The 12,642-nt window shown below is 42.8% G+C and overlaps 1 protein-coding gene across 1 annotated transcript in view; it reads right to left on the bottom strand.

The window, feature by feature from the left end:
* The window catches only part of dock5 (dedicator of cytokinesis 5), a 36,497-nt gene extending 25,101 nt beyond the window's left edge, over positions 1-11,396 (bottom strand). Inside the window, 8 exon segments of the mRNA XM_039803547.1 lie at positions 2,170-2,327; positions 2,437-2,572; positions 2,707-2,855; positions 2,985-3,081; positions 3,360-3,415; positions 3,498-3,538; positions 3,755-3,838; positions 11,204-11,396. Coding sequence (XP_039659481.1) covers positions 2,170-2,327; positions 2,437-2,572; positions 2,707-2,855; positions 2,985-3,081; positions 3,360-3,415; positions 3,498-3,538; positions 3,755-3,838; positions 11,204-11,246 — 764 coding nt within the window. The 5' untranslated portion in view covers positions 11,247-11,396.
* Between the last annotated feature and the right edge of the window lie 1,246 nt (positions 11,397-12,642).

Genomic DNA, 12,642 nt, shown 5'->3' with positions numbered 1-12,642 from the left:
TTACTAGCATTACTAAAAAGGAACACAGACATCCTTAATGGTATAAGTTCCTATATAACGTTCCGCTATGAAAAATTCAAATGTTTGCTGTTATAAAAGGCCTACTGTCCTCTCTTCAGAGGGGTAAAAGGTCAGGAACAGCTGCACAATCATCCAGAAGGAGCTGGAGGGGACTAATATTCGCACTATTAACATTCACGAAGATTAACTTACTTTGCAGTCACTTTGACTTTTCTTTTCAGAGCTTCTTTCAAATCACTTCCATAATTTATGCTGGCACCATTTTTGCCAAGCTTAGAATAGAGCCGTTAGTTTTCTACACCAGCAAGCAGAAGGTGCGGCAGCTTCATTAATACCTGGAACTAGTATCCTTCCAGCCAGAGTATTCATTTAAAACATTGCTGAAGCCGCTACATTAGCGCTGGGCAGAGTTATGGGACAATCATGCACAACCTTAAGCAATTATTATTCTACAGCCATAGTATAACTTATTATATTTCTTAATAATTGACAAAGTAGCAGTGATATTGGTAGTTCATTTGCAAAACTAAAATGAGATATTTTATTAATTGTTATTAATGTTATATGTCTGACTTGGAAGGTACATCAATATCAATTACGCTCATATTAAGACACATTGCAATGCGAAGATTTGTGATTATCTTTTTATCATGCTGGAACAAGCTCTACTTTTCCATGTCACATTACAATTCAATGAACCCAAATTGACAAACAACTTCAGCTTGATACTTAATTGTGAAATTAGAGCTGCAGTAGGTAGTTACGGTTTTGTGCCATTGGGCAATACATTCATAATAATCTTTCAGCATATTGTAATTCAAGTGTTCTGAGAGAAAACTACACTTCTGCACCTCCTCCCTGGCTCTGTTTTCAGGATTTAGTAAACCTAGCCATCACAGGTGACTTTGGCCAATTGCAGGTCATTTCGTAGATGGTATTTCTATTGGCTGTTTGGCAAATGCAGAAGCGCGCAGTTTTGTTTGCTGTAGCCTAAGGCTATGGGCTGCAGGTAATTCAAGGCTAAACTATTAGATAGGAGACATTATTGTCATCCATCTATATGCAGTACATATAGGTACACACTAGTACAGTTGTAGTCCAGTTTAGAAGTAGTCCAGTTTATTGTCCAGGGAGCGGATATTTGCTGTGAAAACAGTCAGAAGAGCTGTTCTGCTCGGGTTAGCCCCAAGCGATAACACGAACACCGGCTCGTTTGTCGTGTTTACGTTTCCTCTCACACAGCCTTCGGCGTCTCCTCTTTATGGTACATGTCCATACGCGCTGTTTTCATGGATGGGATCCCCTGCTTCCCAGCACTGCACGCTAGTGAGCTTGCCAACAGTTTCTCTTCACTGACAGGCAAAGAAAATACACCCTCCTACAACCGCGGTGGCTACAGCTGATTGGACGAACTCGTCACGTGAGGCTGGCTGCTCCCGAATTTCAAAACCGACCATAATGGCAGCTCGTTTGGAATAAGATCTCGTATTTTACGAAAATAGTTCAGCGAAACGTGTTTCTGAAAACATTTTAAGTGAGAAATAGGCCATGCAGTTGCTGAAATCGGTCTTCATTTCAGATCGACAGTCAGTTTGAAAGATTTGCGTCAGCTTTTGAGAGGCAGCGACCCGAGCCGGCCGCTCCTCATTTGCATCAAGTTGGATGGATTCAACTTTATGCAAATGAGGAGACTCGACACCCCGCTTCTCCAAAGTCCCCGCGACGCTACCAAAATGCATTGCACGGCTGCTCCCATAGAAATGAATGGGAAGCAGGGAAATGGCAGTCTGCTGCGAGGACCAGAGGCCGAAGCCGCGGCACCACCTACTGCTGCCATCCGAGCGAGGATATGCTGGAGCACACGTAAACGCAGCAGACCAGCTGGTAGTTTAGCCTTCTGCTAATCCTAGCTCATGGCTGCGGCTAATTCAAGTTCATGTTAATGAATTGCCATCGGGATGAAATGAATGATTAGTAGTCATAAATGTGTCTGTATGAAGCCGGTGCATGCCCATGTTCGTCTGATGGGAGGGGCTGGACAGAGAGGGGAGAGCTGCAGTAGAAGGAGGTCTCACTCTACTTCAAATTCTAGTTTTTTTTTTTTTAAGTCTGCCTCTCACAGCTTTAAGAGAAAAGTGAGGAGCAAACCTGATGAATTCAGACTGGTCGGGATCATACAGAGACATGAGCAGCTCAGCATCCTCTCCAATGTTGCATACAAAGTTCTTCAGGTTCATGAGTAGACTGTAGGTGTGCACCGTACTGAACAGGGTCTGACGCCTCATTTCCAGGTTTTGTTGCCGCGTCTGCAGAAAAGCAAAGCCCCAGGCAGTGCATGGACACAGAGATTAATTGAATAGACAGCTACTATTGAGGAAAATAACGAGCGATAGTATGAACAAATTAAAATCATGCCTTTTCTTCTTGTATCCTGTCATCGACACTGCGGGAAGCGGTCTCGTGTGCCCGGAACAGGCTGACCGTACTGGTCCGGTCAGGATCCAGGGTGTTTCCTGCTTCGTCTCGCACCACCAGGTCCAACCCCAGAATCCTGAGCAGCACGGAGGATCAAACAGCGCCAGTTGATTTTACAGAGAAAATCTAACAGTCAAAATCAAACTTCACAATGGTGGTCATGTCACGAGGCAGTTCATTGTTGTACTACAAGGCAGCAGAAGTTCCTACCGGTTTCCATAATCAATCTTGGCTGTGACTTTCTTTTTGAGTTCCACGAGGTCATCCTTAGGCAGCGTTCCCGATACTATCTGAGATCGATATTCGATGAGGCTGTAGGCCATCTGCTGAACACCCCTGAACAATGTTGTCTTGTTCGCCTGTCAGTTAAAGATGTACACACTTAGAACAGTACACCCTTCAGAGGTATGAAACAAAACAAAAAAGGAGAATCAGAGAAGTGCCCAGGATTATGTGTACTCAAAAACAGAGAGGCGATCAACACATACCACGTAGAGCTTGTGCCATATCTGTGCCCATTCCCTCAGAGTAGCCCCGAGCTCCTGCACCAGGGGTATATCTGCTGGAATAACTATTTCCTGCTGGCTACCAGCCACAAGGAGAGAATAATAAAAAGGTATTGGAAAAGTGGCCCATCACTCAAAGATCATGTCACCTAATTTGGATGGACTCAAGTGCATTTCTATACATGATAAATAGTTGGATGGTTTCCCTACACAGCCAAGAGAAGCATTACATAATCTTTACTTACGGTAATTACAAGTTCACTGCTATGTTATTGGTAAATGACAAGGCGGGGCGGGCAAACCAAAAGCAAAGTGGATTATCACCATGATGATATGTTTACTGATATGTGATCTCACCCTGTTCCCTCAACCGAAGCCTCCTTTAAGTGGATGTAGGAAGCTGGGAAAATGCCCTGAGGAAACAATGAGGTAAAATCAGTATATACACATCACAGCATTGGGTATAGGATAATAGAGTGCTAATGATGCCCTTACCCTCTGTGATTTCTTGCGTAGCGTGTAGCCCCTATACCAGCCTGAAGAAATATTAATTAACAGAGACACATGTTAGAGTGAGGGAGAGGCAGTGAACGAGACAGGAGTGATGACAACGTGGCGGACTCGTTTACATTGTTATGCGTTGCATATCAAGCACCGGTTAGTTCAACATTTTGATTTAAGTTCCTGTGTCAGCTTGCTTTAGAGAAGGAGAAGAGGGATGAGTCGGGGCCTGTGCGTTCAGGCACGCTCACCTTCCAATTTCTCGAGTATGTGCACCGTGTCCCCCACCTGCAGGCACAGCTCCTGCTCACCCCGGGGCTCATAGTTGTAGATTGCTGAAGGACAAAGCAGGATTGTTTCAATAGGAGTAACACACACAACATGCAATAAATACTGTTAGAAAAGGAGAGATTGGGTGCCCGGATAGCTCAGCTGGTAGAGCAGGCGCCCATACATAGAGGTTTACTCCTCAGTGCAGGGGGCCTGGGTTCGACTCCGACCTGCGCCCCTTTGCTGCATGTCATTCCCCCCTCTCTCTCCTCTTTCATGTCCTCAGCTGTCTTGTCAATAAAAGGCCCAGAAAAATAATCTTAAAAAAAGGAAAGATTCTGGCCGACAGTTTGACTCACAAGTTTTGTTCCTACTTGAGTCAAGTTAATTATGAAAAACTCTAAATCCCTTTTCAATCACTCATTGCACAGAGGAGCAAGTCTGTTTTTTTTTAAAGTTGTGGATCAGAGGTTTGCAGTTTCTCCCAGGAAAAGGTAACCAATCTTGACCTTTGATTTATTCCTTAGCAGTCCTTTATCTGACTGCTTTTTGTAACAGCAGGCTGTATACTCGTGACTCAAACCTTTAAAGCATTTTGACGACTCTTAATTGAAACTGACGTCCTGAGGCTGTGTTTAACGTTCCAGCAAATGGACTGTGCTGGATCAGGTAGCTTCAGAGTAGTGGAAAAAAAAGAAGGGGAGGAGCGGAGCTAAAATGGCGATGGCATCACGCCCTTTATATTTCTGATATCATGAAAGCACTGCGGACCCTTGGTCAATAGTTACACTCTGCAGGTTGCGCTTCTGCCAACCGGCTCACCTGTGAGCCCTTCCCTTCACGCAGTTATTAACCTAACCGCTTTCCTGGAGGAGACTCCTGTCTTTCCTTTTTAACTCCTGAACCAGGGCACATATGGGAGGGATCACACAAGAATACGTCTGCACACACACACACACACACACACACACACACACACACACACACACACACACACACACACACACACACACACACACACACACACACACACACACACACACACACACACACACACACACACACACACACACACACACACACAGCAAAAGAGAAACCTTGGCAAACAATACTGTAGCAAAGGTCTTTGTCATGACTTGAGGGAGCAGCAATAAAGAGCAGCTACTCTCCTAGTCAGATAGAGCTCTGCCCTGACTTGCATGGTGATAATGCTTGTTGCTGGAGGCTAGATTTCACAGCACGATTCAACTGGCTCGGCTTATCACACCTTAGTCTGAATACCAAAACTTGACAAAACTGTGTGAATGTGGCACCCTTATTTCTCCATGACATCCTCCACACAAGATAGACTTATCTTCCCCACACGGATTAGTTTTTAGGTTAAGACTGCGTTTGTGTAACCAGTAGCCTAGAAATCTAGCGGCAGCAAATGTAATTTGCAGCCAGGGGGGGTCTAGCAACTCTCTGTTGACTTGCGAGCTGGAAAAACCAAACTCTAGTCAGGCCAATCACATCGTGTATAGAGTCGGTGGGCGGGCTTATGGCTGCTGCTGCTGCTGGGAGCAGCGGTCTTCTGGAAGACTTGGAGTTCAGCTTTTCTTTGAGAAAAGAACAAAGAACGGCACTGAAGTCATTCTTAAAAAAGGAAGATGTGTTCGGAATGTGTTTTGCCGATCGGATACGGCAAAAGTTTAATCCATCAACTAGCTTCGCTACCTTCTTCGCTGCTCTGCCTGGTTGTAACGCTATCCTATTGCGTGCAGAGGGAATTTGAAATACAACCGTTTATCCCGCCCCTCGGATTGAGTCCTGCCAATGGTGAGTTCCCAGACCCAACATCTGGATGTGGGTCTGGCTTGTCAGGCCATGTAACCAGCCCATGGGGCTCTTAAAATATTAGGTTAGACCCAAATGGCGGAGATGTTGTTAGGATATCATCTGCGCAATCTGTGAATGACGCCTCACTGTGAGATCCCTCATCCGCTCATCAAAAAGGAAAACAAACACTGGAACTTGATGGGTTCAGAAACACTGAAATACCAATGACACCTTTCTTACTTTCTTTTTCTTCCCTCCCATTAAATCAAAGTTGAAATTTTCCCTCACATCACAGTTTTGGTATCTCTAAGTTCTGACCTTATAAACCCACTTTGATTTGAACAGAAAGTTCAGGCCTTTGGAGCTAACACAGTGACATACTGTGTGGATTGATCGCAAAAGATGTTCCCGACACACTGCAAATTCTCTTGACAAAGAGTACCGTATTATCACCAGGAAATGATTTGTGCAGCCGGAACAATATCGAATAAAACGTGCACTGAAAAAAAAAAAAAAATGACATCTGCCTGTGGTCATGCCGAGAGTGACAATGGTCCATTCACCAACTTGACACAGTGTCCGGGCCTGGCAACAGCGTGGCAACATGCCAGTGGCAGGCACCCAGCTGAGCGTGTTGTGATGCCACGCAGTCTGAACTAAAGGCAACGTTATGGGCTTTGGCAGCACAGCTCATCTGTACAACTCTGAGAAACACACTATCTTCCTCTTACACTTGAAATGCAGAGTCTGAAGCCGCTGCTGTAAATTCCAATAAAGCCTCAATCTGCAGGTTCAAGTTAATGTGCATACTAATGTTAAATCAAAGCCAGTCAGCCTGATTCACTCTAAATGACGTATCACAGAAGTGGATTAGCCAACAATTAAAGAACACCACGGCTGAAAGGTTTGAGCAGCTGCTGGCGGCTCATCACAGCTAACACATTTCAATGAGAAGCCATTGTTTTCGCTGACTGGCTGTGTGTAAGAGTAAAACTAGTCCAAGTTATTATGGCCATGAAAACAAACACAAACAACATGACGCAAGATGCAACCGATCCTTGCACATACAGATCGACAGGTCCCCTTAATACATTCCGATTCAAATACATGCAAGAAATGACATCTTAAAGCATGACATGGGGCAGACACATGCCATGCTAGACTAACAGATTCTGATTTAACAAACACTCCACTTGTACAGAAGGAGCTTGTAAGCAAAGCATTTTACATCCCAAACTATTAAATACATAAACAATCTTCACAATAAAGAGGGTAATATTTTAGTTTAAAATCAATGAAAGACAGAGGTATTAGATTAAAAAAAACAGACATTTATTATTATGAATTCAAAAGGTCTTTAGTAAGCCACCATCCAGTGATGTATCATATATGTCTTATAAAACTTGTATTTCAAGCTTACAAAGCTACCAAAGTAGGGAACGACACAGTATATCTAAAAAAAGAAGAAGAAAAAAAAGAAAAATGAATTAGGTAAAAGCAAGTCTATTAAGGTTTGTTTTAGAGCCAGTTCTCCTCAGGCAGGAGATTTCAAAACATAAAGGCCTCAGCAGAAAAGCCTTTCGATTTCCGTCTACCGTCTAGACAGCCGGAGACGATCTGTAGCTCTTAACTGCTCCAGCTAATAAGTCCTTATATGTTATCCATAAATCAGAGAGATAATTCTCAAGTTCAAAGCTAATAGGGCCGAAGGGAATTAGACCAGTATGGGCTCATCTTTTAATTCTAGTTAAAAACCCTGCTACAAAGAAAATTACAATTGCCTTCTCCGATAAAAAAAAAAGCACCAATGTCTTCCTCCAGGTTGCTAAAGAACTACTCTGAAATAAAGTCGGAGTTTTAAAAAGGCGTGACTAAACATCCGACCATCTGATCAGTCAATCAAAACTGAGAACACTTCACTCACTGGCAGATATGACATTGTAAGACTGATTGTAAGACAGCGAGCTATGGAGGCCGCAAATTCAACAGCTTTATATTTGGTTTGCTAATACAATGTCCACGCAGCACCTGCAGACCAAACAACTTCTTGGTTATTTATTGCATAATATTACAAAGTGGTAGGGCTGCTCCCTCTTAGTCGATGAGTCGACTAATCGGTCGTTTTGGTCTTAGTCAACTTTGTCAAACAGATTTCTTTAGTCGATTAGTCATGTTTGATGCTTTTTTCATGCTGAATGACTTATTTCCAAGAAACGTACGAGCACATACACACAAACACAAGAATTAAAGCGGTGCTTTTGCATGACTCTTTGCGCAGACACTCAGATTTACAGATCTGTCGATTAAATCAACTAATCGATTAGTCGATACAATTGAATGAGTGTTAGCTGACTAAGAATTTCTTCAATCGAGCACAGCCCTACAAAGTGGAAGTTGTGGCTCAGTACTTGAAAAAAAACCTGTACACATGACGACAGTGAGTGCAAGCACAAGCCTTTACGACTTCAGTGGCTCGAATGGCAGTTCCCTAAGGAAAGCTAAAAGGTAGTGCTGCTTGTAACCAATTGTAAAACATTATTAGTACATTAATGAACAATATACATATATAATAACACACAACATGTAAACTCCAGGGGTTCGCTGTGATGAATCAAATGTAGTCATTATAACAAATGATATAGCCTATTAAAGTCCCCCTCCACTGAAACGTGTGTATTGCTTATTGTTATTTAACTTGGATGTTTGAGCGTCACTGTGTAGAGTTTAACACTATAAGGCTGCCGTTTTCATATTCATGTGTGCTCACCTTAGATCCAAGTTAACAAAGTGTACTGGTGAGCATAATTTAGGGCATCACAACTTGTTTAAAAGCCAACCATGCCAACAATATTACACAAATGTGATTGACACCTGGATAGCCCCCAACGTCTCCTTCCAGGCAGCGCTGTGACCGATGACTTCAAGGCATCTAACCCTAACCCTAACCATTGTCTAATCCTAGTGCGTTCCAGGCAGCGCTGCCTGGAAGGAGACATTGGGGCCTTAAAACACCGATAAACCACCTGACGCCTCAGTGCACATACCCCAAAAGTGTGCTCGTCAGTGAAGTAGGAGACATCTTGCAGCGTTTTAACTTTTGAAATAAAACATATTTGCATATTCAAGATATTAATATACAAGATTTTGACTAGTTTGACTGAATTTCTGGGTAGAAAAAACCCTATCCGACACAAATTATTATTCAACCCAAAGAACTTTAATATGTATAAAAACATTTTTGGAAGGGCTCTTTAAAGAGCACTCCACCAATCTAGCACTGTATTCCCTCTAACATTGTCGGATTCATGACGTACGTTTTCTTTTTTCTTTTTTTTTAAATTACTAAAATTGATCAAAATTGAAGCAGGAGAACCAGAGATATTCTTCCTTCTTCTCAAAACCTGGTGCCTACATACCCAGAACTCAACTGCCGGCAGTTTGGTCAGGGATTGGGTTGTGTTATTCTAGCAGCAGATAATGTAGCCTCAAGCTGCTAGGCTCAAGCAGAGCCCAAGCTTCAAAGAGAAGAGGGCTACAGAGGTCTGTTAACCACACTTCTTTCGGACTCCCCAGATTTGTTTTCATTTTCAAACTTGCAGTCTTCAGCACCAACCGACGCCGACTCAAACGACAAACCTTTTTTTTTTTTTTACATTTTTGCCAGTTTCCTGAAGCCACAATTGGCTTTGTAGAGCTTTTTTTTTTCCACAAACAATGTTCCGCAACACCTTTTACCAGACTTAACAGATGTCTAAAGTTAGTGGAGTTCCCCTTTAACTTCCTGGATTATTGGTATTTGGTAAGGGCATTACATTAGTTGGCAAGAAATGTGTCATGTTGTTCACGCTGTCAATAAAAATGGCCAGCTATATTTGGGTTTAAAAAAAAAAAAGTCATGTATTTACATGGCTGGTCATTGAGCCCACTACCTGTAATCTAATAAAGCCACAGGATGTCATTATGGATGCAAACAAGGTAAAAAATGATTTCAATGCTTCATTTGAGTCTCTAGTGCAGTGCCTCACTACGAGATGTAAAAATGAAGACGCTATCCTATTATCATGGTGTCACAAATTCACCATAGGAGATTGTGATATCTTAAGCCCCATATTATCCACATTTCCATGTTAGCTAGCTTGACATAATTGATATTATCAGAAATCTTGCGACTCCTCTTTCATGTCAAAATGTAGTTGCCTGTATTTGGACACAGCCTGGGTTGACTAATCGGATTAATATTGTGAGACCTTGTACAGTGTCCGATGGCATTTTAAGGATTAAATACAGTGTTAGTGACTCCTGCCCCCTTTTCTGGGGGTGAATGGCCGGAGGAGAATGGCACAGTCTACACAATCTTGCAGAGCAACACTTTCGAACGCAATACAGGGATCTAAAAAGGATTAACACTAAGAAATTCCTCAACATCAGCTGCTAAAACAAGGTCATATATAACCAAGTGGGTAGTGCGCAGCAGAGCACTTAATACCCACCTGCATTTGTTGCTTTAAATTGTTTTGTTTTTAGTCAAAACAACTGCAGAGCACACAACACTTTCTTTTAAAGCAAGGTGTTTCCAGTCCTGGGCTCTGAATTACACATACTTCAGAAAGACTATACACACACTAGGTGTATTCTTTGTCCGCACATGCAGCGTTTTCCTCATGTGAAAGGCATCTGCTGTAGGTACACCAGGAAACACTCTCTGTAGCCTATGTGTCATAACTCTGCAGAACTAGCAGCGAGTCAGTAGGTTAACCAAAGACCAGCCAAACTGTGGCGACAATAAGTCATTACAGTAAAACTGAAATGCATTTCTTATGAAGCCTAGTAGTTAGTGCTGATTTGTCTTGAGGGCGTGAAGGACTACCTGATAGCATGGGTGCATGCACGGTAAGCCCACAAACGCACTGTGACAGGGCCGCACCTTATTGCAGACCACATAAATGGCAAAACCGTGAATTTGAAAAGGAACACACACACACACAAAAAAAACTGTCTAATAGCCTCAAAAGACAGACACAGTTAAGCCCTATAGCGTAGGGTAAGTGTAGCCAAGCGACAACTGACAAACCCAAATGTCTGTGCTAATCCTGTTCTCTTATCTGACATGCATAGGCTACAGTACAGTCACAGCAGAGATTCCCATGTGGAGCCCTACAGGAATGCTTTAGGGGAGCTTCAAGGGACCTTCCAGCAAAGTGGGGATTCATTTAATTTCACTGCTACTTCCACAAGTCAGCTCAGCGTGGTTAAGTAAAGGAATGACTGGTATGCTCATTTAACTCTTGGCCTCTTTTCCATTTTTTCCCTCACCACCTATTACAGTAACACAAGTCATTTCTCGCTACAACCAAATATCTAGAGTGCCAGGGGACGACAACAAGGAGGGTAAATATAAATATGGAGTAGGCTACTCTGTCAAATGATAATAAAAGTTTGCCGGACAGTCTACAGTGTGGACGCCCGCCACGCACTAGCCTACCAACAACAAATTCGCCAACAACTTGTTACCCAACTTCAATCCGCTTTTCCCTTGAAGTATAGTTTGGTTGGGAGTTTACTCGGCGAGCTCTCCACTAGCAAAACACACGTAGCCACATTTGAGAACTTACCGACTCCGTACTTCTCTTTTTTAGTAGGAATCCAACGGGTCATTTCTGGGAAAGATGTAAAGTTAGCTGAATGAATAAATAAATAAACTATATACAATTGCTAAAACGAGGACGGGCGGTGCACTCCTGCTCGTCCTGAGGTCTACAGTTCCGCCATGACTTGTAAACGGGGAGGGGAGAGGGGAGAGGAGGACACACACACACACACACACACACACACACACACACACACACACACACACACACACACACACACACACACACACACACACACACACGCGGCTGGGAGAAGAGAGAATGGGATAGGCGTGAACCACGAGCTTCCAATAACTAGCTACCCCCCACAACAACACGAGCCCACGCTACCCCACAGCCACTCATTTCATCAAGGGTTTCGTCTGTAGGAATCTCGCTATTATGCCCTAGACATCAGTCAATCGATAGTTGTAGCTATTCCTCATCAATCCTCAAATGAACTCAAATTGAATTCTGGGAAATTATAATGAGACTGACCTGTCCCTCGTTTTGCTTCAAGGACTCCTGACGGTGTCGGCGCCCCGGTTTTAGAACCACTGGCACACCATTTGACAGTGAGAATAATTAATTGAAAACAGAGTTGTGAATCACTGATGTGTCATAAATAAGTTATCACCAAGTTATTGTTTTTAATTTAAAATGAGATTGAATTGCAAACTCATGCTGCTGCTCCTCATATTGACTGGTTTAAAGGAGACCTAGTATTCTGAGTGAGCAAAAATGAACTAGACCTGGGACATAATCATATGCCTACTCACATATGGCTATATTTAAAGTAAGTGTTTAGAAAATCAAAGGGAAGTATGACCAACAAAATTGTGTTAAACCTTTCTATCAATGAGGCTATTGACTTTAATTTAAATGTCATTATAACACTGCCAGTATATCACAAATAACGCCCACCACCCTCCTTCCCTGTCTGTCCAGTGAAGTAATTTACAGCTGCTGGCTGAGATCTGGTAGTCCATTTAGACTTTTTTGTTTGCCCATGATGTGGTGTGTGTGTGTGTGTGTGTGTGTGTGTGTGTGTGTGTGTGTGTGTGTGTGTGTGTGTGTGTGTGTGTGTGTGTTGTGTGTGTGTGTGCGTGCGTGCGTGCGTGCGTGCGTGTGTTTTCTGCAGCCACTGGTCAGCCAAATGGTGCTGTCAATAATGTTCAGCTATCCACTGCTTTTGTTGTTCCCTTTGACAGGGTGATGTTCATTGTGGGTGCTTTAAAACACAGCTTGTGGTGAATTAGCACTAACACAATACTACACAGTCTGGTTGAAAGCTATTATTGAATTATGTATATTATTTTACAAAGGACAAAGCTTTTGAACATATGACAACTGAGAGTCTATTGAGAGGCTTTTTAATGGCCAAACAAAAAAGGCCTTCAGATAATAACATTTTTAAATTGTCC

Source organism: Perca fluviatilis, chromosome 6 (genome assembly GCF_010015445.1).
Source record: "Perca fluviatilis chromosome 6, GENO_Pfluv_1.0, whole genome shotgun sequence".
Taxonomy (NCBI): Eukaryota; Metazoa; Chordata; class Actinopteri; order Perciformes; family Percidae; genus Perca; species Perca fluviatilis.
The sequence above is the reverse complement of the archived record's forward strand: the minus strand, read 5'-3'. Positions and strand labels throughout refer to the sequence as shown.